General features: G+C 39.7%; 1 protein-coding gene, 1 non-coding gene and 1 pseudogene across 5 annotated transcripts in view; 2 read left to right on the forward strand and 1 right to left on the reverse strand.

Annotated features, from left to right (window-relative positions):
* The window catches only part of MANBA (mannosidase beta), a 116,530-nt gene that overhangs the window by 85,200 nt on the left and 6,160 nt on the right, over positions 1–25,170 (reverse strand). For 3 of the 4 annotated variants that reach the window (XM_078069014.1, XM_036095814.2, XM_036095813.2), the window contains exons 2-5: positions 17,086–17,180; positions 12,749–12,854; positions 11,758–11,925; positions 5,216–5,339 (exon numbers count right to left, since the gene is read on the reverse strand). In XM_078069014.1, the coding sequence (XP_077925140.1) occupies positions 5,216–5,339; positions 11,758–11,925; positions 12,749–12,854; positions 17,086–17,180 (493 nt within the window). The remainder of the gene's footprint in view (positions 1–5,215; positions 5,340–11,757; positions 11,926–12,748; positions 12,855–17,085; positions 17,181–25,170) is intronic. The other variant, XM_078069015.1, reaches the window with a different exon arrangement.
* LOC118538020 (U6 spliceosomal RNA) lies at positions 14,353–14,459 on the forward strand. Its single transcript, XR_004918401.1, has one exon. It is a non-coding gene; the product is annotated as a U6 spliceosomal RNA (small nuclear RNA).
* On the forward strand, positions 20,721–23,974 carry LOC118538013 (heterogeneous nuclear ribonucleoprotein D-like pseudogene; annotated as a pseudogene).

Here is a 25,170-nt window from a genome sequence, read left to right on the forward strand (position 1 = left end):
TATCCCAACCCAAAAAAGCAAGATGTTGAATCTACTTAGAGAAACAAAATATACCCAAAGGTCACAGTTAAGAATACAGGATGGTATCTGGGGGGTTAAGAATTAACACGGAGATGGAAGAACATTCAGGTCAGCATGGGAAGGATCTGCAAAGGATGGTAGGTTGCTTATGTAAGATGAAAAACGATGCTTCATATCATGGGGCGGGGGGGAAGCTATTCAAAGATAGCTGCCTTGATTAGCTTCGCCCTGCTGAGCATCTAACAGCTCCTCCTTTTGCCCGCTTGCTTCCTGCATCTTTAATAGGTGATGAAAAGCTGCAGTGATGAAAAGCTGCAGTGAAGAGGTAGCCCTGTGCATGTGAAGAAACAGCAATGACAACAAGCTGAAATGACCAAGCCACAGAATGTTTCAGTTCAAACACAGGATATTTTCCTGTGCTCCTGCTAGAATTATAGGACAGCCTTCGGCAGCTGCTTTTCAAAGAGCTAACAGCTTGCATTAGACAGAAAGGCAGGCTCACAGTTAGTTACAACAGCTGTTTTCCCCTTCTTTACCAAGCAGCAAGATCTCCTTGCTTACTCAGCAGGACAAAATCCTCAGAGATGAAAACTAAGACAAAACAGACCCAAAGCAAAATTTCCCCCAAACAAAGATAAATTGGTAAATTCCAGAGAAAAAAATCTATTCAGGCAACAAGGCGAGATTAGTCAAGCAACCTACCTACCCATAAAGATATTTTCAAGGGTGAATACTGTTATTTTATGGGTAAAGTAATTCAAAGATGAATGAAAAAGTCATTCAAAATGAAGCCATTCAAAAAATGCATCAAACAAGGCACTGAGCAAGATTGACAAATCTTTGCTATATTGTAATATTATATTCCCTATAAGCAAAGGGCAGCAATGACCTTCAATACAGGCTTCTGTTGGGCAGGCCAGGGTCTAGGTGAGAGCTAAACTGACTCCTCCAACTCAAATGCCAGGTCTTCGAGAATGAAGGAGGGGGCACCTTAGGCTGAGGCAGCAAGTAAATGTGGATAGGGTGTGGGAAGGCAGCATCTCTGGGGTGGTGGAAGTGCCCGGGCACAGGTCAAAGATCCACAGCTCACCTCAGCTTGTGAGGATTCATATACTGAAAAATTTCTCTATACTATTTTTTAAAAGATTTTATTTATTTATTTGACAGAGAGAGACAGCGAGAGAGGGAACACAAGCAGGGGGAGTGGGAGAGGGAGAAGCAGGCTTCCCGCTGAGCAGGGAGCCCGATGCGGGGCTCGATCCCAGGACCCTGGGATCATGACCCAAGCCGAAGGCAGATGCTTAACCGACTGAGCCACCCAGGCGCCCCTATACTATTTTTTTCTGACTGTGGTAACAAAAGATTAAACAGTGTAGCATTTCATCAGAACATACTTATTATATATTTGGACTTAATGTGTTTATGTAAGCTTATGAAAAGCTCATAAAACTATATGATCATCCTTCCCTAATAAATTTTAGGGCATAATGTGAACAATTCACATCAGATTACAAATATGAAGGACCTAGTAGCATGGAAAAGACAATCAATAAATGAATATATGTCTCTCTCTGTCTCTCTCTCACACACCACCACCACCACCACCACCTCCACATGGGGCCAGATTTCTTGCTTATAAATGACTTAATCTTTGGATTGGGGCATCCAGCCCTACCAGCTATCTTCTCCCCATCTCTCCTCCCCACACACCTTAAAAAACCCAAGTCCAGCCAGACTTTCCCCTCCTCTCCCCCAGCAGATGGGGTCATTCTTCCACCTCCTCCTCAAAAGAAAAGAACAGGAGAATCTTCCTGGGTTTCTACACCCAGTAAAAGGCCTCTGAGCTTCCCTTTTCAATACCAGTGTCAATCTTGCACTGTTCAAAACACTGAAAATGTGGGTGCCCTAGAACAGCTACTGCTATTTAAAACCTGATTAGAATATTTCAGGGCTAAGGAGGAATTATTCAAATAAATATTTCTAGTAAGGTTTTAAAGAAAGTCATGTCAATGAACTGGTATCTCTTAATACCTTGATCAATGACAAGAGCCTAAGACATAACGGGAGTAATTCTGGTTTTCCTTTGACCTCAGTATTTTTTTCAAATATAAATTTGCTTTTATTATCTTAAACATTAAGAATAGGTGAAAATCATTGAGGAAGCTGAGGTTAGGGCAAAATCAAACAAATGACCACAGGATACTGAAAAGTGAAAAAGTTTAGAAACCACCATTATAAGGACTGAGAGTACAGAAAAGGATATATATACACATATACATATATATATAAATTAATATAAATATATAAATCTGTACATGTATTACATAGATATATAAAGTAAATTAATTCATAAGAATTTCAAGTTAATTTTTAAAAAGTCAAAGAAACCTTTTTCTGTCATACTGCACACAATTAAATTGGGGAGTTATTGTCAGTCATTTGATCTTCAGTGGTAAACTTACTAATTCAAACTCAGAAAAAAAATTGAACATTTGGAAAAACAATAAGGTTATCTTTTTCTAGCCGCAATAGGGAGAAAGCAGAAAGTGCCAGACAGTCAAATCAGCTAAGCCTTTCATAACAGGTTGGCTGAAATTACTAAATAGATTGTTTTAATGACTTTCTTCCCTTACTACAGAAACAATATAGGCTCGACATAGAAATCTAGAAAAGACAGTTGAGCAGAAGAATAAAATACATACTATCTGTATTACTGTTCTCCAAGATAGCCACTGTCTGCATTAGTTTTGACCAACCTCATTTCACACTAAAATTTTAAAAATTAACATATGTGATTTTAAAGAAAAGTTATATGTATCTAGTTTTGATTATGAACTAAGCCTCTTAAAAAATTTTTAGTACCGGGGCGCCTGGGTGGCTCAGCCAGTTGAGGGGCTGCCTTCGGCTCAGGTCATGATCCCAGGGTCCTGGGATCGAGCCCCGCATCGGGCTCCCTGCTCAGTGGGGAGCCTCCTTCTCCCTCTCCCTCTGCCTGTCTCTCTGCCTACTTGTTCTCTCTCTGTCAGATAAATAAATAAAATCTTAAAAAAAAAAAAAATTTTTTAGTACCTCTCACAGTGCCTGCCTCATACTACATACCAAGTAAATGCATAAAATATATTACCTTATTCTCTTTATTTTTCAACTTTTAAATATCTATTGATTTCAGTGATGACTGCGGTCTTCCAAAGAAAAACTGGAAAAAGAGTTCTGGACAAAAAACTCCTAAAGGAAGTTCCTCTCCTCACTTTCACATGTTTATCTTTCAATTTTCTTTATTACATCAAATAACCAAATTGAAATCTATAAAATTAATCATATTAAGAATTACTGCTTAATATGCACAGGGCATATCCTCTGAACAGGAAGCATATTTTTCTCTATGCTAAGTACAAAATATATTGCAGTCACAAAATATCAAAAATGTAGTTGATATGGGGAATTGATTACAGTGAATCTAAATTAAATTTTAAACATCATTTAAATTGATTTAACTCCAATAAAATTCACACAGTCACTAGTGACTAATAAACTGAACTCTAATGACTCATATTCAGGAAGATATGTTTAGTTTCATATTCAAAATTTTATATTAAACTAGAACAGTGTTATTCAAATATTTTCAGGTATCAGGGTAACTAGAACTCATAGTACTTTTTGCAAACCACCTAAAACATTGATTAAACTTCAAAATGATTAATAACTCTTTGTAAAATCAGACCGCTCCTTCCACTAGATTTTATTATACCTGAGAAAAAAATATCAGTGGGAATGGGGAAGAATGAACCATTCTTTGAATTTAGTAGCAAGACTCAGTTCAAGTTACACCTCTGAATAGTTCAGAAGCACTAGAGAGCTACGAACAGCCACATTTACACGTGCAATTTAAATTGCACCTTTTCATCCCCTTTTCCCATTTAAAAATGCCAGCAGCACCTAATAACCCCAATTACCCACCACCTCTGATTTGCTTTTGTCTTCTGTCTTCAGAAAACAGATTTGGCTCGATGGAATAGCAATCTTGGGTCACCAGGGCCTTTAAGATAACAGAACTCCAGTACTGACATACCACGTTCTTGCTGATTCCAACCAGTTAGGCCTGCCCGTAAATGGACTGAGCATCGTGAGGTATCATTCAAGAACCCCCTTCACTGGTTTCCCTGACTTCGCAAATCCTCCCTGATCTTCAGTTTTCTGAACTACTGGGGCTCCCATCCCACAAGCCTATTACACAGTCTTGCTTGGTGTGGTAAATTGCTCACACCTCTCATCCCCACCGCAACCAATGTGCAGGCAAGAGTATATACTCTAGGTCCTTTCTATGCCAAACACACACAGTGCTGGGCAAACAACTCAGTAACTATCTGACCGGTTTTCCACTGATTTGTTGACGTCAGTGAGATGTCTGAGGTTTTATTCAATGCTCCTTTCTTGTGAATAGTTCCTTCGGCTGAAAAAGTAGTATTCTTTACCTTACAAAACTTTCTTTATGCCTTGTTTGCCTACCAGTTTATTTTCAACTCTTAACAAGGCTGGTACGGGGGCACCTGGGTGGCTCAGTTGTTTAAGCGTCTACCTTCGGCTCAGGTCATGATCCCCAGGTCCTGGGATCGAGCCCCACATCGCTCTCCCTGCTCAGCGGAGAGCCTGCTTCTCCCTCTCCCTCTGCTTGATGCTCCCCCTGCTTGTGCTCTCTCTCTCTCTCTCTCTCTCTGTCAAATAAATAAATAAAATCTTAAAAAAACAAACAAACAAGGCTGGTACGTCATGGCCTTTAGAGGAGGAAACGTGCAGTGATAGTCAGCCCAGTGATGTGAGTGAATCAAGAACTCAGCAGAGTCAGAGTTCTGAAAGTGAGAACAGAGGCTGCAAAGAGGAGTATAAGGCAGCAGGCCCAATTCTTTTAGAAGGAACACTTAGCTCAGAGAAACCTAGAGCTGCTCTGGCTTTCTTTCTTTTTCTTTGCAAAATATGTTTAAAAGTATCTATCTCCCTCTTTCTTATATTATATTGTAAATTTTCATGACAAATCACAGTTTGTATGTATTTTTCATGCTGACAAATTTAATGTGCCACAAAATTTTTTAAATGAGTCTCTGAAAAGTACATCTATATATTCAAATTATAAACACAACTTTTACTACATAGAGGAGGCTCAAAAAAGAAAAACAAGAAATCACATCTCTTAGCTTACCATATATAGGGGAAAACATGAAGTAGTTCAGATGACAAATGTTATAGGCTTCAATTCTGACATCTTTCCAGATGCCCTGGGTAGGAAAGGACGGCCCCCAGTCCCAACTAAAGGAACTCTGCTCCTGTAATTTCAAGAGGAAAAAAGAAGACAGATCCTGATTACCGTGAAATTTAAACATGATGAAAAACCTGTTTTTTTAAAATATTATATACATGTATATTAGTTTGCTAGGTCTGTCATAACAAAATACTATAGACTGGGTGGTGTAAACAACAGAAATTTGTCTCACAGTTCTAGAGGCTGGTAAGTCCAAGATCAAGGTGTTGGCAGGTCTGGTTTCCTCTGAAGCCTTTCTCCTGGGCTTATAGACAGCCACCTTCTCACTGTGCCTTCACATAGTCTTTTCTGTGTATGTGCGCGCACACACACACACACACACACACACATTTCCTCTTCTTATAAGGACATCATTCATATTTGACTATCTCCCACACTGAAGGTCTTATTTTATTTTATTTTTTTATTTTTTTAAAGATTTTATTTATTTATTTGACAGAGAGAGACACAGTGAGAGAGGGAACACAAGCAGGGGGAGTGGGAGAGGGAGAAGCAGGCTCCCCGCGGAGCAGGGAGCCTGATGCAGGGCTCGATCCCAGGACCCTGGGACCATGACCTGAGCCGAAGGCAGACGCTTAACGACTGAGCCACCCAGGCGCCCCTAAATGTCTCATTTTAACTTAAGCACCTCTTTAAAGACCGATTTATGTCCAAACAAAGTTACACTTTTAGCTACTGACAATCAGGATTTCAACATAAAAATTCAGCGGGGACACACAATCCAGTCCATAATAGTGTGTGTATATGTGTGTGTCCCATTCAGAGCATCTAAAATGGCCTACAATGATCCCCTCCTGGTATTCACACCCTGTGTAATCCCCTCTCCTCAAGTGTGGATTAGACCTAGTGAATCACTTGTAACCAAGAGAATACAGGAGAGGTGATACCATTTCCAAAATTAAGTTACAAAAAACTGCACCTTCTGTTCTGGGTGCTCTCTCCCCCTCTCTCCTGGCCATGAGGGAAGCCAGCCGCCATGTTGTGAGGCAGCTCTGTGGAGAGGCCCACATGAGTAATGAGCTTGGACGCCAATCTGAGGCCTACCGACAACCATATGAGTGAGCTTAGGCCCAGACACTTCAGGCCTAGTAGAGCCACGAGATTACCAGAGCCCTGGTCCAGACTTCACTGTAACCTCACAGCTGGCCTTGAGCCAGACGCACCCAGCTAGGCCACATTCAGATTCTTGACTGACAGAAACTAGGATAATAAATGTTATTTTAAGCTGCTAAGTTTTGGCATAATTTGTTTTTGTTTTTGTTTTTTTTAAAGATTTTATTTATTTATTTGAGAGAGAGAATGAGATACAGAGAGCATGAGGGGGGGGGGTCAGAGGGAGAAGCAGACTCCCTGCCGAGCAGGGAGCCCGATGTGGGACTCGATCCCGGGACTCCAGGATCATGACCTGAGCCGAAGGCAGTCGCTTAACCAACTGAGCCACCCAGGTGCCCTGGCATAATTTGTTATACAGCAATAAATAACTAATACAATAACTAATACATGAACCTATGCAACATAGTTAAGTTTCGCAGAAATGTTTTAAGAACATAAAATCTGATTTTGTACATGTATTCTTTAAAAGCATATGACATTGAAGCAACACAATAGTCACTCTTTAAACTGCTCCAAAATATCTCTGAACCAACCATTGTATTTAACTGTAGTAACTATAAAGGACATTCTATTTAAGTGTAATAACTATAAAGAACGAGGAAACATTTAAAAATAAAGATAATTAACATGTTGAGGCTATGAGCTCAGCTTTTAAAAAGGAATAAGCACCACAGGAAATACTAAACTCTTTCTGAATGGAACATTTGTAGAATAGAGCCTGAGGAATTGGCCAAACTGTTCTCATTTAAGTATTATTTCCTAAGATCTGAGATAGAGATAAATTAGTTTCCATTACAGAGAAGAACAAAGAATTAAAACCACTTCAGAGCATTCACATTTGTCTAAATTCACCACTTCAGGATCAGATTCTCATGTTTGGAATGAAAACCATCTTGGAGCTATTTATTAAAGAGTTTGTAAGTTCAGGTATGTAATTCCTTTGTTAGAGACAGGGATAAGGAGGAGGGCAAAAATATTCAACATCTTATAAGGCAGACTATTTTCCCCATCAAGGGCTACAAATCACTCTTATTCATACAACTTCTTCAAATAAAAGTTTTCACTTATTCAAAAGAGATTTGTGAAGTGCTCTTTATATTTCAGGCTGGGAGACATCAGTGTACAAAACAGACAGTCCTTCCATTTATAGTGCTCACAGTATGGCAAGAAATTCAGGTACTGAATAAATAATCACAAATGCAAAAGACAGTGACAGGGAACAATATAATGGGGGAGAGGAGGGAAAGGTGTCAAGACAGGTTTCCCTGAATAATAGTGACTTTTATATGGAGATCTGAAGGGGAAGTACGACTTGTCCAGTGTGTTTAGGGGAGAAGGAAGTAAAGGCATCCCTTTCAAAAGGAACAGCGTGTGCAAAGTCCTTGAGGTGCAAGAGACCATGACACATTCCAGGAGATGAAGAGAGAACAATGGGAAGAGATGGGGAGAAGACAGCAGAAGTGGGCATGAGCCCACTCAGACCGAACTAAGACCTGTTACTTTAGCCTAAAGGCAATGAGAAACTGTTGAACAGTTTTAAGAAGGAGAGTGCTACAATGACTTTTGTCTGAAAAGAGCATTCTGGCTGCTCTATGTAAAATTAATTGGAGGAAGGCAAATAAGGTTGTAGGCTGCAGTTAGGTGGCCGGGGTAATATTTCATGCAAGAAATGATGATAGACTGAACTCAAGCATGCTAGTAGAAATAGAGCATGGGAAGATTAAAGAACTATTAAAGAGGTAATGTCCACATGGTTAAAATGACTTAGGGATGGATTGGAGGACGCATAAGAGAGAGAGGGTTTTATCAAAAATAACTCTTAGGTTTCTGGTTTGAGCAACTATTCCGGATGGCATTCCATTCAGCGAGACAGGGAAACCTGGGAGAAGGGTTTAGATCCAGGTGTTGGACATCCTGAGCTTTAGGTCCCTGTGAATCAGGCAAGTGAAGATGCCAAGTAGGCAATCCAGTATGAGGTCTGGAATTGAAGAGAGGTCTGGACTGAAGATACAATATTATAAATTATTAGAAATTCGACTGGTTATTGAAGAAGTGAAGCTAAATGAGATGGCCTAGAGAAGGTATAAAATGAGAAGAGGAAAGTGTCTAGAACAGACCAAAGCATGAATAATACAACTTCTAAGAGGGGTAAGTTGATCTGGATAAAGCAACTTAGAAGGAACAGCCAGAGATGTAGGCAGAAAACAAGGGGGAGGTGGAGAATATTGCTAAGAGGGTAGCTGAAGGGATGTGCCGCACCATCCAGGCTGGACAGAGAAGGAAGCAGAGACAAGAGGGGACCTGTGTTGATACCTCTATTCCACTAACTTCATATAATCAGTTACACACTTAGAAGTCTGCAACTACAGAAGTAAGTCTCCAAAATCAATAATAACACTACCCTACATTTTGAATAGCTATATAGCACTTTATAATATGCAAAATGCATTTACATTATTATTTCACTGTATGCTCCTATCAACAGTCAAGAAGGGAAGGGAATAGCTCCATACATAAATGATGGACTTGCTTAAGATCGTTCTGGTCATAAAGCTAGAACTCAGATCTACGATTCCTGACTTGCTCTCCAGTTCAGGTCTCTTTCCACTGGACCGTGTTGGTCTAGCCAGAAACATCAAGATGCAATTCATTGCTCTGGTAAGTTTGCCCCAGGGTTAGTTTTCCACACACCCTGAGAGCAGAATCTTGGGTCTGATTCCTGATTTCAGTGATGAGGGCTTTGTTCTATCTAGATAACCTGAAAGTATGTTTGTTTTTTTTTAAGATTTTTTTTTTTATTCATTAGAGAGAGAGAGAAAGAGAGCCCAAGCAGGGGGGAGGGTCAGAGGGAGAGGGAGAAGCAGGCTGGATCCCAGAACCCCGGGATCATGACTCAAGCTGAATGCACATGCTTAAACGACTGAGCCATCCAGGTGCCCCGAACATGTGCTTTATATGCCACAAACTGAATGGGGGAGGGGGGATAGAGGAAAACTACTACATGGATATATGCATAACATATATATACTTTTATTGAGGACCTGAAAAGTAACATTAGGATTCAGGAAGTCCTCATTTTGATAGAAGATTAAAGACAGAAGAGGAGAGAGAAAGAGTGCAAACTCTAGTATTCAAACCACTGAGCCATTTGAAGCCGAAGGCCAAAAACAAAAGATGAATTTGAAACAGAAGTATAAGTACACAGTATTCCACAGAATAGCTGACTGCTCAGTTACGGACTGTTCCTTTATGGTAGTATGAACAAATGGTTATACTGAGACACTGACACAAATTTAGGTAGGTTGAATAAAACAAGAGGAGGTGTCATTTTGACCTTAGTACTTATATTAAAGAAACATAATTTAATGATAAATCCATCCAGCGTAGAGAGAGCCACTTAACTTAAATGATCAGAATTTATCAACCTAGGCTTTAGTGAACAAGTACTGGAAAAATACTCTTAGTATCTTCACAGTGAAACCGATGATTATATTTGTTGTTAAAACTAAATGCCAATTTCTAAGAAAATTTAAAATAGAATTACCATATACTCCAGTATCCCACTTCTCGGTATTTATGCAAAAGAACTGAAAGCAGGATCTCAAAGAGATATTGGTACATCCATACATAGCAACATTATTCACAATAGCCAAAAGGTGGAAGCAACCCAAATGTCTATCGACAGACGAATGAATAAACAAAATGTGGCACGTACATACAATGGAATATTATTCAGACTTAGAAAGGAGGGAAATTCAGACACATGCTACAACACGAAGAACATTATGCTTGTGAAATAAGCCAGGCACAAGACAAATATGCATGATTCCACTTATCTGAGGTATCTAGAGTAGTCAAACTCATAGAAACAGAAATAATGGTGGTTTCCAGGGGCTGGGAGGAGGGGAAAATAGGGAGTTGTTATTTATTTATTTGTGAGAGAGAGAGAGAGAGTATAAGCAGGGGGAGTGGCAGGCAGAGGGAGAAGCAGGCTTCCTGCTGAGCAGGGAGCCCGATGTGGGACTTGATCCCAGGATCCTGGGATCACGACCTGAGCTGAAGGCAGCTACTCAGGCATCCCTGGGAGTTGTTTTCTAATGGGTATGGAGTTTCAGTTTTGCAACATGAAAAAGTTCTCGAGATTGGTTCCACAACAATGTGAATATACTTAATGCTAGTGAACCATACACTTAAAAATGGTAGAGATGGCAAATTTTGTGCTATGCATATTTTACCACAATTAAAAATTTTTAAAATAGGGGCACCTGGGTGGCTCAGTCGTTAAGGGTCTGCCTTCGGCTCAGGTCATGATCCCAGGGTCCTGGGATCGAGCCCCGCATCGGGCTCCCTGCTCCGTGGGAAGCCTGCTTCTCCCTCTCCCACTCCCCCTGCTTGTGTTCCTTCTCTCGCTTTGTCTCTCTCTGTCAAATAAATAAATAAAATCTTTAAAAAAAAATTTTTTTTAAATAAAAATAAAATCAAAAAGTTAATGCCACATAGAATACTAATCCAACCATGTACTGGAATAAACTCAAGTCACTCAGACTCAGATGAAACTCAAAGAATAATCACCTTGTGGATTTTGTCCTTTTTGTTAGATTTTATGTGAACTTAGCAGTAAAATATAGGAACACATCAGCAAATATATTAATATTTGTAGGAGGCTTCCTGGTAACAAGAATCACTAATAAATATAAACCTTACACTCTGGTGAAAAGCTTGATAAACTTAAATGTTAAAAAAATAATAATAATTTGTAGGGGCGCCTGGGTGGCTCAGTCAGCTCTCTCTCTCTCAAATAAATAAATAAAATCTTTAAAAAAAAATAATTTGTAAAATTACATTATCAGTCACTTATTTTTCTTCTTTTCCTAAGTTCTGAGGCATGCTGCAGGAAGGAAATCTAGGAAGACGAAGATTCTTCACAAAAATTCATATCATCTTTTGGTTCTGATTTCAAGTTTTCTTTTTTTTTAAGATTTTATTTATTTATTTGACAGAGAGAGACACGGCGAGAGAGGGAACACAAGCAGGGGGAGTGGGAGAGGGAGAAGCAGGCTTCCCGCCGAGCAGGGAGCCCGATGCGGGGCTCGATCCCAGGACGCTGGAATCATGACCTGAGCCGAAGGCAGACACTTAACTGACTGAGCCCCCCAGGTGCCCCTGATTTCAAGTTGTCAATCCCATAAAGCAGGCAGGAAAGAGATGCCCAACTTCTGAAATACTACTGGTGTCTCCAAACAAGCACTTCACGTGGCGGCACAGCCCATCCTCAAGGCTAAAGTCCCCTCCATTTGCAAGACCGTTACCTTTCGAATGAAGTTGACATGGCACTGGCCCTTCTGCACAGGCGGAGGGCAGTCCGGAGGCACGGAGTAGCTGTGAGCTTTGCTCCGCTGGGCCGCATACAACACTGGTGACTGGAAACACAGCTCAAGGGAGTTCACCTCTCTAACCACACTGGTAATATCAAAGCTCTGCATTAAAGGAAACAACAGATGTGGAAGTAGCCTCGTGTGTCAAATTTTAGATAGAGATAATATAAAAATGTATGAAAGATGCATAAAATAACGGAAATCTTCAGGGCTAGCCTTTTTGTAGAAGAAAGCACTTCACTGAAATAGTATAACCTCGTTGCCTGCTTATAGGTACAAGTGAACACATTCTCCTACCCAAAAGTAGATTTCTAGGTTTCTCCTTCTATTTGTACTGACAGATGACGGTCCTAGGCAAAGAGAGCAAGCAGAAAATATCTTTAGCCCTGGAATGTCTGCTCTGGCTATTTACACTTGGCCTTGAACTGCCAAGGAATTTCCTAGATGCTTCATGACAACCTGACTCTCTGGTATGAACAGCGTGTATTTCTAAGTCATAAGTTATTTTTGTTTTGAAAAGTCTACCCTTGAATGGAGATCAGGATATGATATCTTAATGTAATTATTCCAGAAAGAAAGGAACATTTGCCTTCTTAATAGCTTGTCAACTGGCGTTTCGCATGAAACTCTGGATCACCAAAAACAGAGAAGTGAATAGCATTTGCTGAACACTTCTCATGTGCCAAGAACTGTGTCAAACACTTTATATAATTAGCGTATTAAGTCCTCACAACAACTCCACAGGGTCTGTGGTGTTTTCATCATTCTACAATGAGGCAACTGAGAAAGAAAGTAACTTACCCAGTGCTTCAAAGAGCTTGTACCAGCCTGCACAGGTAATTACTCACTTACGTTTCTCTAATCAAAACAATTAACACATAAACACATATAAGTAGGTTTTAACCTGGTATCACTGTATACTTACATATCTTTTGAACATGTTGCCTGTTTTCCCAATAGGAACACTATTTAGCAGGACTTTTGCAACTGTATCGATGCCCTCAAAAATCAAATTCACTTTTTGCCATTTGCTTAAAAAAAGAAAAGATTTTTAAAACAAGATGTATAAAACATTAACTTAGATAAATCTTTTTTTTTTTTTTTTTTTTTTTTTAGATTTTATTTATTTGACAGAGAGAGCACAAGCAGAGGGAGAAGCAGGCTCCGCACTGAGCAGGGAGCCTGATGCGGGACTTGATCCCAGGACCCTGGGATCATGACCTGAGCCGAAGGCGGCACCAACTGAGCCACCCAGGCATCCCGATAAATCTTTTTTTGTTAGTTAAAAACTAAAGGAATAAATACTTCACAAAAAATACACATTCTTAAAAGGCAGTTTCCAATGAAATTTTCGTTAAGTATTGGTTTAATACATTTTCTAAAACTTAAATTCAATTAATTAACATATAGTATATTATTAGTTTCAGAGGTAGAGTTCAGTGATTCATCAGTTGCATATAACACCCAGTGCTCATTACATCAAGTGCCCTCCTTAATGTCCATCACCCAGTTACCCCATCCCCCCACCCACCTCCCCTCCAGCAACCCTCACTTTGTTTTTGTTAAGAGTGTCTTACGGTTTGTCTCCCTCTCTGATTTCGTCTTATTTTATTTTTCCCTCCCTTCCCCTATGATCCTCTGTTTTGTTTCTTAAATTACACATATGAGCAAAATCATATGATAATTGTCTTTCTCTGACTGACTTACTTGCTTAGCATAATACGCTTGTTATGTTGAGTGATCTAGCTTATCTTTCTTCATAACATTTCAATTGCCATAAAATCATGAGCACAGCTTGTAATTTCCGAATGTACTGACTTTTTTCTAGGACTTTACAAAATTCTTATGATAATTAAGTTAAATAGTAGATATAAAGTGTTTTCACAAAATATTACATTTACTGACACTATCTAAGAGAACACATTAACCAACTAACAAGTAACTATGAATGAATATTATGTGCCCAGCACCTTGCTAAGCCCTACGAGGAACTAAAACACTCTCTGAATTTAAGAAATCTGCAATCTAGTTGCCAGTCTGGCCTAAAACACAGGAATAAAGGGAAAACTTTCAATCTCTTCTATTTTATAGTACAGTCTTGTGGGACAGACTACGAGAGCTATCAGAGCTTATGTCATAAGGAAAGACTTCAAGAAAGAAACAAGAATTTAAAGACGAATAGAATAAATAAAATGTGGTATATCCATGCAATAAGATATTATTTAGCAATAAAAAGAAATGAAGTCCTGGTGAATGTGACAACATGGATGAACTTTGAAAACATTATTATGCTAAGTGAAAGAAGCCAGTCACAAAGGACCACAATATTGTATGGTTCCATTTATGTGAGACGCCCAGAAGAGGTAAATCCATAGAAAAGGAGTCAGTGGTTGCCTAGTGCCGGGATAGGGATGAGGGAATGGGGATGTTGAGAACGGGGAATGACTGCTAATGGGTATGGGCTTTCTCTCTGAAGTGAGGATAGTGATGGCGCAACTCTTTGAATATACTAAAAACTACTGAATTGTAGTGCTCGCTTATGCAGCACATATACTAAAACTGGAATGATACAGAGAAGATTAGCATGGCCCCTGCGCAAGGATGACATGCAAATTTGTGAAGCATTCCATATTTTATTCTAACAACAACAATAAAAAACTACTGAATTGTCTACTATAAAAGGGTGAGTTGTATGGTGTGCGAATTAGGTCTCAATAAAGTTTTTTTTTTTATTTTTTTTTTAATTTTTTTATTTATTTATTTTTTTTTAAAGATTTTATTTATTTATTTGACAGAGAGAGTCACAGCGAGAGAGGGAACACAAGCAGGGGGAGTGGCAGAGGGAGAAGCAGGCTCCCCGCGGAGCAGGGAGCCCGACATGGGGCTTGATCCCAGGACCCTGGGATCATGACCTGAGCCGAAGGCAGACGCTTAACAACTGAGCCACCCAGGCGCCCCTAAAGTTTTTTTTTTAAATGAGTAGAAATGTCTAGGTAGGGGTGCCAGTTAAGCATCTGCCTTCAGTCATGATCTCAGGGTCCTGGGATCGAGCCCCGCATTGGGCTCCCTGCTCAGCGGAGGGCCTGCTTCTCTCTCTCCCTCGGTCTGCTGCTCCCCCTGCTTGTGCTCTCTCTCTGTCTCTGTCAAATAAATAAATAAGACCTTTAAAAAAATTTAAAAAAAAAAGAAATGTCTAGGTATAAGGTAGACCCCCAAGGAAGAGCAAATTAAAAATAAGGAAGTGCTAACAGCATCAATACATTAAGATAACAGGCTAGTGGGCGCCTGGATGGTTCATTCAGGTGGGCCTCTGCCTTCAGCTCAGGTCATGATCCTGGGGGTCCTGGGATCAAGCCCCGCATCGGGCTTCCTGCTCAGCGGGGAGTCTGCTTCTCCCTCTCCCCTTATTCCTACCCCCCACTCATGCTCTCTCTCTTTCTGTCAAATAAATAAATAAAATAAAATAAAATAAAATAAAAGATAACAGATTAGTTTCAGGTGCAGAGGTTGTGCTAAAGAGCTAAAGGGAGGAATCTGGTCAAGTCCACAGGGCAAGATGGGACACAGGAAGTGGGACAGGAATAGGCAAGATTAAGCAGTATTTTCATAGAGAAGCAGAGAAGATTAAACTGGTTTTGTCAATTAAAAGGAAGACATTGTCAGGGCGCCTGGGTGACTCCGTTGGTTAAGCATCCAACTCTTGATTTCAGCTCAAGTCATGATCTCAGGGTTGTAGGACTGAGGCCCCCCAACACCCACCCGCACCCCGTTGAGCCAACCTCAGGCTCCCATTGGGCTGGGAGTCTGTTTGAGATTCTCTCCCTGTCCCTTTGCCCTTCCCCCTGCTCATGCTCTCTCTCATGCTCTCTCTCTCCCCCTAAAATAAATAAATAAACCTTAAAAAAAAAGAAAGGAAGACACTGCCATTCTTCTTTTTTTTTTTTTAAGATTTTATTTATTTATTTACTTGAGAGAGAGAGGGAGAATCTTGCGCAGATTCTCCCACTGGGTGTGGAGCATGAGGTGATGTGGGACTTAATTTCAAGACCCAGAGATCAGGATTTAAGCTGAAACTAAGAGTCAGATGCTTAACCGACTGAGCCACCCAGGTGTCCTGACACTGTCATTCTTGAGCAAGAACATCATGGCAAAACCAAAATTTGGGGAAGATGAATCTACTATTTGGGGAAGATGAGTCTAATGTTTCCATATACTTGTGTATGGGATAAAAAAACAAAGCAAGAAATTTAATTATGCAGCTTTGGCCTAATTGCAGGCACTCACTGACAAAGGCCTAGGCAAATGTGGAGACTGGGAATGAGGAGAAAGGGGCTGAATCAAGAAAAATGATAGGCAGAAATTAACAGGACTCAGACTCAGACCACATACAGAGATGAAGAAAAGACAGTATAAGCCAAAAACACCTTAGGCATAGAAGATCAGCAAAATGGTGTTACATTAAGAGAAACAATAAGACTGTTACAATAGAAAGTAAGCTTTAAGTGGGAAAGTCAATTGTTTAAATTTTGGATATGCTGAGTTCAAGATGAAAGAGACCCCTCTACAGAGATATTTTAAGTATTATGTGGAAATAGGAGCCTGGAGCACAGCAATGCTGCGATGTTGAGCACCACATTCTGGATTTATTTCTCTTTCAAGAGGCTAGTAAATAATTACCCCCCGCCCAAAAAAAAGTCATACAAAAGGGACAGAAGATTTTTTTTATTTAGCAATAATGGTGGTAGATATAACTGGGTTGCTTTCTGCTACGTGGAACATTACTGAAACTGAACTATGCTTTTCCTCATGGCTTCATGACATAATATAAGGCCAATGCCATGGCTTCGATGGCTGGTTAACACCACATGGAACAAATGATATATCTCAGATCCTACTTGACAAATTATAAATATACACACTCTATTGATTATGGGGTGGGGGGCAGAGAGAAGGAAATGGAAATAAGAGAATTGACTAGGTGTAGGTGACTCCATTCTAACCCATGGAAGAATGACTGAGTAAGACCTAATTTCATGACTGATGATCAGTGGCACCATTCTTATATACAAATCAAAACATAAATCAAATATTCACTTTTATCAGACAAGGCTTTAATCTCACAGCTCTCTGTCATGCAATCTAAACAAACAAAAGATTATTGCAGAGAAAGAAAAAGAAGATCAATAATAATAACTAAATATAACTAAATAATAACTAAATAAATAAATACGGATGTAGATACAGATATACACACAAACGTACCTAATGTTAAAGGGGATTTTAAATTTCTTGCTATAAGTCCAGTTATCCAAGGAGATCCATCTGTAGTTAAGGTCATTAAATCTGTAGTAAGGATCCTGTTGATAAAAATTATGGTAGATGATTATGCAAAAATAAATAAATGAAATAAAATAAAAAAAATATTAACAATAACTATTTGTCACCTAAAAATTAATGAATTCTTGGCCTAGGAGTATAAGCATTTCATATGCTGGCACATCCCATCCTCAAGGCTAAAGCTCCACCTGTTTAACTTCCGAGAAAGTTAACATAGCATTCAGATAACTAAAAAATACTAAAAAATGTTTTTTTAAAAAGTCCAACAAAATTCCTCAATGAAAGAGCTTTGAGATAGAAATAACATAGTTTCATTATCAATAAGAACATGTGTGGAAATGAAAATTACCTGCCCTTGTTCAAACCAAACAAAGAACCTCTGAGGTATTAGCAGAGAATAAAAGTCAGAACTTCTGGTGTGTGGCTCTCAGTCTTTTCCTTTTTTAAAAAAGATTATTTATTTATTTATTTATTTATTTATTTATTTATTTATTTGACAGAGAGAGAGAGAGAGCATGCGATAGAGCACAAGCAGGGGGAGTGGCAGAGGGAGAGGGAGAAGCAGGCTCCCCACTGAGCAGGGAGCCCGCAGGAGCCCCATCCCAGGACCCTGAAATCATGACTTGAGCCAAAGGTAGATGCTTAAACTACTGAGCCACCCAAGTGGCCCTCACTCTTATAGCCCTTTTATTCTCACCGTGCTTATTGCTGCCACTATCGCAACTGGCCTAAGGGGGACTGGTTCTCCTCTCCTACCCAAACATCAGCAGAACTCCCACTCCTTGGATTCACCTAGCATTTCCAAAGTTATTTTTCACCAAGCTTTACTACGTGAGCACAAAAAGGACGTCTACGGAGAATACACAAGCAGCACAGATACCATCAAACTGACAAACTTCAGGTCGCCTATATTATCCTAGACCAGGTCAGCAAACTACAACCCGTGGGCCACATGCAGCTCACTGCCTGTTTCTGTGCGGCCAGTGAGCTAAGAATGGACACGTGTCAATAAATAAAGCTTTACTGGAACACAGCCATGCCCATTCTTTACAAATCATATATAGCAGCCTTCATGCTACAATAGCAGAGTTGAGTAAGTATAAGAGAGGCCATATGACCCATTATGCCTAAAATAGTGCCCAGGCCTTCACTGAAAATGGTTGCCAATCTCTGCCCCAGGCAACAGGCCTGCTGGGTGTTCACAGATGCTGTTCTCACTGAGTGACCAGCCCCAGGTCCTTCCTGTCATAATACTTAGAGCTCTTTCTTCTCCTACCCATCTTCCATGCTTTACCTTCCAGATGCGGACACAGAAAAGAAAGTGGTAAGTGAAGCTTTTTGGTCCATCTTTCTGTGAACAACATCACAGCTACACAGAGGGAAACAGTGCAGTCCTCTCCAACTGGGGCCAGGGGGTATTTCCTCAGGGACTGCATCTCCAGATGGAGAAGGAAAAGCCAACTTTGTCTAACTCCCACCGATGACCAAGTTAGGCTGGCAATGGCCAGTCGGGCACTTGCTCGGAGCACCAGTCAGTAAGAGGCACTACAACATGGCTGGGTGTATACCAAGATGGAAAGGATGCTATCTGTCAGAAATTGCTCCTGACTAGGAGAAATATTTTATCTTATTTTTAAGATTTAATTTATTTTTAAGTAATCTCTACACCCAACGTGGGGCTCGAACTCACAACCCCAAGATCAAGAGTTACATGCTCTATCGACTAATCCAGCCAGACACCCCTGGAAGAAATATTTTAATAAGCTACTAGGGAAGGGTATAGTTAATGAGATTAGTAACAACTGATAATCACCAAACTGACTTTTAAGGGTGATGAACAGTGAGGTTTCAGTCTGCTAAGTGGGATGTGCCAGGCCCAGCCACCTTGTTTCCTTTTCTGCTCTTCCCACACACGCAGGACTCAGCATCTCCAATGAATAAGCATGGAATAAATATTTAAGGACACAGGTTTAAAGAAGTACCTAATTATTAGCCTGTCCATGTGTCTCCACCCAGCCTTATTTATAACTCTATACTGTGGACTTACTCCAATACAGTTAAAAATATCATGAAAAGGAAGGTGTGAAGGCTAATGCAGTTGCAACATGTCATCCTGCTAAGCCGTGGGGTTGGCTGATGATCCGGCTTGTGGGGCACAAGTCCCCTTCCTGTCTCCCAGCCCCTTGAAGGAAGCTGCTTGTTGAGTTCAAGAGGGCAAGCTTCTCAGATATATTTTTTCTAGACAAATAGAATGTAGAGGTTAAAATTTTTCTTTTACTTGAAAGAAGCCAATCTGAAAAGGCTACATACTATATGACTCCAACTACATGATCTTCTGGAGAAGGCAAAACCATGTTAACTCTAAAAAGATCAGTGGTTGCCAGGGCACCTGGTGGCTCAGTTGGTGGCTCTTGGTTTTGGCACAGGTCATGATCTCAGGGTTGTGAGATCAAGCCCCACTGAGCTCTACATGCAGCGGGGATTCTCCTTGAGATTCTCTCTCTCTTCCTCTCTCTCTGCCCCTCCCCCCTTCAATCTCTCTCTCTCTCTAATAAATAAGTAAATCTTAAAAAAAAAAAAAAAAGATCAGTGGTTGCCAGGGATTAAGGGAGAGGGGGTGAATAGGCAGAGCACAGAAGATTTTGAAGTCAGTGAAACTCCACTAAATGATACTATAATGGTAAATACATATCATAATATATTTGTCAAAACCCACAGAATATATAACACCAAGAATGAACTCTAATATAAATTATATACTTTGGGTGATAATGATGTGTCAGTGTAGGTTCACTGATGATAAAAAATGTACCACTCTGGTGGAGGGATGTTGATAATGGGGAGGCTGTGCATGTGTGTGTGTAGGCGGGTGTATATGGAAACGTTTGTATTTTTCATTCAATTTTGCTGTGAACCTAAAATTACTCCAAAAGATAGACTCTACTAAAAAAAATTTCCTCTAAGGGAAAATATCTTACCCCCTAAAATAAAGACTGCAGAACCTTAGATTACATTTATAATAACTATTCCAAATGCTAAGCAACCAACTTAATTTAATTCCAGACTGGTCTGACCCCCTTTGCTCATATTAAAATTCTGAGTCCTATTTAAAGCTAACAGCCCAGTCTCTCTGCTCCTCGATGATAGCTGTTCTTCTGGTGCTTCCGCTTAATTTGCAGTACTCAAACTCACTGCCATGTCTTCTGAAGAAGGGAAGATTTTTGTGAGAGGGCTCAACTTCAACACCAATAAGCAGACTGGAAGACCTACTTTGGCAGCTCTGGTCCTATTTCTGAGGTGGTTGTTGTCAAGGACTTGTGAGACTCAGCAATCCTGGGGTTTTAATTTCATCACCTTCACCAAACCAGAGCATGTCTCAGATGCCACAAGAGCCATGAATGGAGAGTCCCTGGATGGTCATGATCCACATGGATCACTCTGGCAAGTCGGCCAGGGGAACTAGAGGGGGTGCCTTTGGGGCCCAGGCGCAAGGTTGCAGCTAGTCTAGAGGTGGTAGGGACCAGGGCTATGGGAGTGGCAGACACGATGACCTGGAGGATATGGATATGGAAGGCCAGAGTGCTTATGACCGCTACACTGGAGGAAATAACAGAGACAATTTTGACAATGGAGATGAGGCATGTGTACCTAATGTAGATACACAGGAATAAAACTTCTGATCCAGGATCATCCTTCCAATGGCTGTACTTACAAAGATTTTTAAAGCTACACTGAAACATCTGTTTTAGTGCATCAACTTCTATTTTTGAACTGAACTCCCAAGGTAGCTTGTTAAAGACATTTTAGAAAGCTCCATGTGTTTTTTAAAAATTTTCTCCCATTTAAAGACAAATCCTGGGACATTTGTAGGGTCTGATATTTTTCCTTTTACCATTTTTTAGTTTGGGCTCTCAGAATTACTGGTTCTGGCAAAAAAAAAAAAGATAATAATGCACATTTAGGAACATTTTAGAAGCCTGTATACAATGTTTATCATGAGTGGGAAGCAATTTCCAAATAAAATCATAAGACATCAAGAACATGATTAGAGGTTTTTTTTTTTTTATTCAAGGTCACCACCCTGATTACATAGAAGTTTCTTTAAAATATCTGTTAATGTCATTTTCTTTTAATACTGGAAGAAAAAAATATTCTGTTGTGTCTCATTTAGCATTTAGGATGTCCTTCACAGCACTGATTAAAAAATTGAAAACTGAAAACAAACAAAAAATGAATTAAATAAAGCTAACAGCAGTTCAGTGTTACACCTGATGACTAAGATATCATGTAAGTCACTGAGTTGTTAAGCAAACCCATGAGCCCTAAAAAACAATAGAAGTATCATTTGTTGTCCAAGGTAGGTACTCACATACTCTTATCTTCATAAGAAACATATGCAGTAAATACCATTTACAGAGGAAGAAACTAGAGCTCCAAAAGATTCCACTCCTGATGTCCCACAACTAAGCAGTACATCCAGGAACTAAACCAACTCAGTCTAACACCAAGGTCTGCATTCTTTCAACCATCCTACAGTGCCTCCTGCCACACACACTTACAGTTTTATACCAGATGATCACCTGACCCAAGGGGAGAGGTATTATCATCATTTCCATTTAGTAACAAACAGTCCAAAGCTTAAAGTTAAATGAAGTGCTGGAGCACTGATTCACCCCAGGACGTCTGGCTCCAGAGTCCACACGCTCAATCATTACCTAATACTGCCATTAACAAAAACCACCAATAGTTACAATGTCAGTGCTTCTACTAAGCAGGAACCAGGAGATAAACATGCTATATAAAGCCTGTGCTAGTTATTTATAATTGGCATTTACCATGCTTCCTGTCTATCAACAAACTATGTGGCATCACACCATACAAATGACATTATCAGTCTCGTTTTTCTCTGTAAGCTTCTGAACTTCATCTGTTATGACTGCTTTTAGATAAATTCCTTAACCAGGTATAGCTTTTCCACTCCCCAATTCTGCTTCAATCCAATGCCTGATTCTATCCCAGACATAATTACTTCAAATGAAAAGGAAGTCTTTGCAACTGTTTCATACATAGATATTTTCTTGGACACTTAGGCAAAAAAATAAAGTTTAAGAAAACATAATGAGCAAAAGAAAACAATATATTGAGTAAACAATATATTAAGATATACAGATATTTGGTAAAAACTTAATTTGTAAAAAGCAATAAAATGGTAATTCAGGATAGTAGTTACCTTAGGGGGAGGTAGATGATGGGACTGGAAGAGGCAAGGTGATTGCAACAATGTTAGCTATGTGCAGGCTCATAAACTTGATGGCAGGTGCATGGGTATTCACTTAATTATTAGACTTTAAAAATCACAAACACACATGGGCATATAACTTTCCATGTATTGGATACTATATAGTAAAAAGAAGAAAAAAATGTTCATAGGAAGCTATGAACATTCCTCTAACCTACATAAGGGTATTTATGTGTTCCATTCCGAAGAAGCTGCACTCTCCAAACCTCAGTTTGTCCGTCGCCCAAAGGAGCTTCAGCTACGATTCTTCCTTCAGAAGATGCACAGGTACAAGAACTCAGGTTCATGAGTCAAAACATTTTGGTTGGCCCTAACATCATTTTTGCCTAAAATCCTTAAACTAGTAAATATTGCTTCATGTCTACCACAGCTATTAGAAATTATAGATAATTAGAAATTATCCATTTCTAATAAAAGCATGACGGTAAAGTGTTCATTGGAGGCTTGAGCTGGGATACAAGCAAGGAAGATCGGACTGTATATTTGTCTCGATTTGGGGAAGTTGTAGACTGTACAATTAAAACAGTGACGGAAGATCAAGAGGATTTGGATTTGTGCTTTTCAGAGATGCTGCTAGTGTTGATAAGGTTTGGGAACTGAAAGAACACAAATTGGATGGCAAATTGATAGACCCCCCAAAAGGGCCAAAGCTTTAAAAGGGAAAGAACCCCCCAAAAAGGTTTTTTGTGGGTGGATTGAGCCCAGATACTTCTGAAGAACAAATTAAAGACTATTTTGGAGCCCTTGGAGAGATTGAAAATATTGAACTTCCCATGGATACAAAAACAAATGAAAGAAGAGGATTTTGTTTTATCTGTATGACATATACGGACGAAGAGCCAGTAAAGAAATTGTTAGAAAGCGGATATCATCAGATTGGTTCTGGGAAGTGTGAAATCAAAGTTGCACAACCCAGAGAGGTATACGGGCAGCAACAGCAACAACAAAAAGGAGGAAGAGGTGCTGCAGCTGGTGGACGAGGTGGTACTAGGGGTCGTGGACGAGGTCAGGGCCAAAACTGGAACCAAGGATTTAATAACTATTATGATCAAGGATATGGAAATTACAATCGTGCTTATGGTGTGATCAAAACTATATTGGTATGGCGGCTATGATTATAGTGGGTGTGACCATGGGAACTAGGGGTACGCAGACTACGGCGGCCAACAGAGCACCTACGGCGAGGCGTCTCGAGGGGGTGGCAATCACCAAAACAATTACCAGCCATACTGAAGGAGGACGTTGGAGAAAACCGGAGGAGATTGCTGAAGTTAACCCATCTTGCAGGACGACACTGAAGACTGGTCTTCTGTTGATCTAAGATGATTATTTTGTAAAAGACTTTCTAGTGTACAAGACACAACTGTGTCCAACTGTATATAGCCGCCAGTTAGTTTTCTTTGTTTTTACTTTGTCTTTTGCTATCTGTGTTATGACTCGATGTGGATTTGGGTTTATACAAATTTTATTTGTATGATTTCATGTTAAACCTCAAATAAATGCCTCCTTATGTGATTGTTAAAAGAAAAAAAATGGATAAAAGAAGAGAAACTAAGGATTTGGGAGAATTGAAAGAAGAGGCATTTGGATATATTGAGTTTCAGTACTCCATGAAGACATTCAGGTGGAAGAGTGGAGCAGAATTTCCAGCCACAAATCAGGAGAGGACAGAGTTAGAGATTAAGGCAGTGGAGCAATTCTGGCACAGAGCCACACAGTTCTCGCACAAACGGCAGAAACTAAGAGACTTCCAAGGATGGAGAACAGAGAAGAAGGGATGTGTGGACTGACCCTCAGGACCTGCTTGCATTTATCAAGAACTTTTAGCAAATGGGATGCTTTTGGTGGTATATTTTGAACAGTATATTGTGCTCGTCACTGTTTTCACTAGACATCTTTAAATTAAAACAGTAATTGTTCTCTTTGCTTACTATTTATTCTTGCCAACAGGCAATATGGGATGTGAAAAGATGTGGGTTGAATCCTTGTCCCACCGTTTAATAGATGCAATGATCTTAGGCCATAACTTCTCTGAGCCTCAGTCAGTGTAAGAAATGATAACCTTGTGGTGGGAATTGTAAGATCAGGTGCACCTGAGAGGGTCAAGGATAGTGCACTGCACATGGAAGACATTAAATCATTATTACATGAAGATGAGTCTCATAGCCTAGGTTGACTATGTACACTTACATGTGATAAAGACCAACCAGCCCTTACCTAAAGATTCAACTCTCAGATGTTCCTTTGATTCCCAGTGTTGGGCCATGAGAAGCAAATCCTCTTCACAAGCAAACACACCCCACAAGGCATCAAACGAAGAAGCATTATGTCCAGGTTTAAGGATCAGGATTTTCTAAAGCTATCTTTTTTTTTTTAAAGAAGGCTTAAAAACCTCAGGGTTCTCTCTTCCCCAAAACTGAATGACTGTTTCTGCTCAAACTTAAACTTCAAATAGAGTCCTAAACTAATTTATCTCCTTAATGTCACACATCGTTTAAGCAGTCAAACTTTTAGAAAACATCTAGACCTTTAAATGACTCCTTTCCTAGAAGCTTTTGAGATCATTTTGCAACATAAAATGATCAAATAAAATCAAATATTCCATTTTTAAGTCTTTCATAGAAGGTGAGTACAGACACCGGAAAAAGTACCTTCTATTTAAGGATAAATTTATATTTGGTCAATTTGGACCATAATCATGAGACTTCCTC

The sequence above is a fragment of the Halichoerus grypus genome, chromosome 3 (genome assembly GCF_964656455.1).
Source record: "Halichoerus grypus chromosome 3, mHalGry1.hap1.1, whole genome shotgun sequence".
Classification (NCBI taxonomy): domain Eukaryota; kingdom Metazoa; phylum Chordata; class Mammalia; order Carnivora; family Phocidae; genus Halichoerus; species Halichoerus grypus.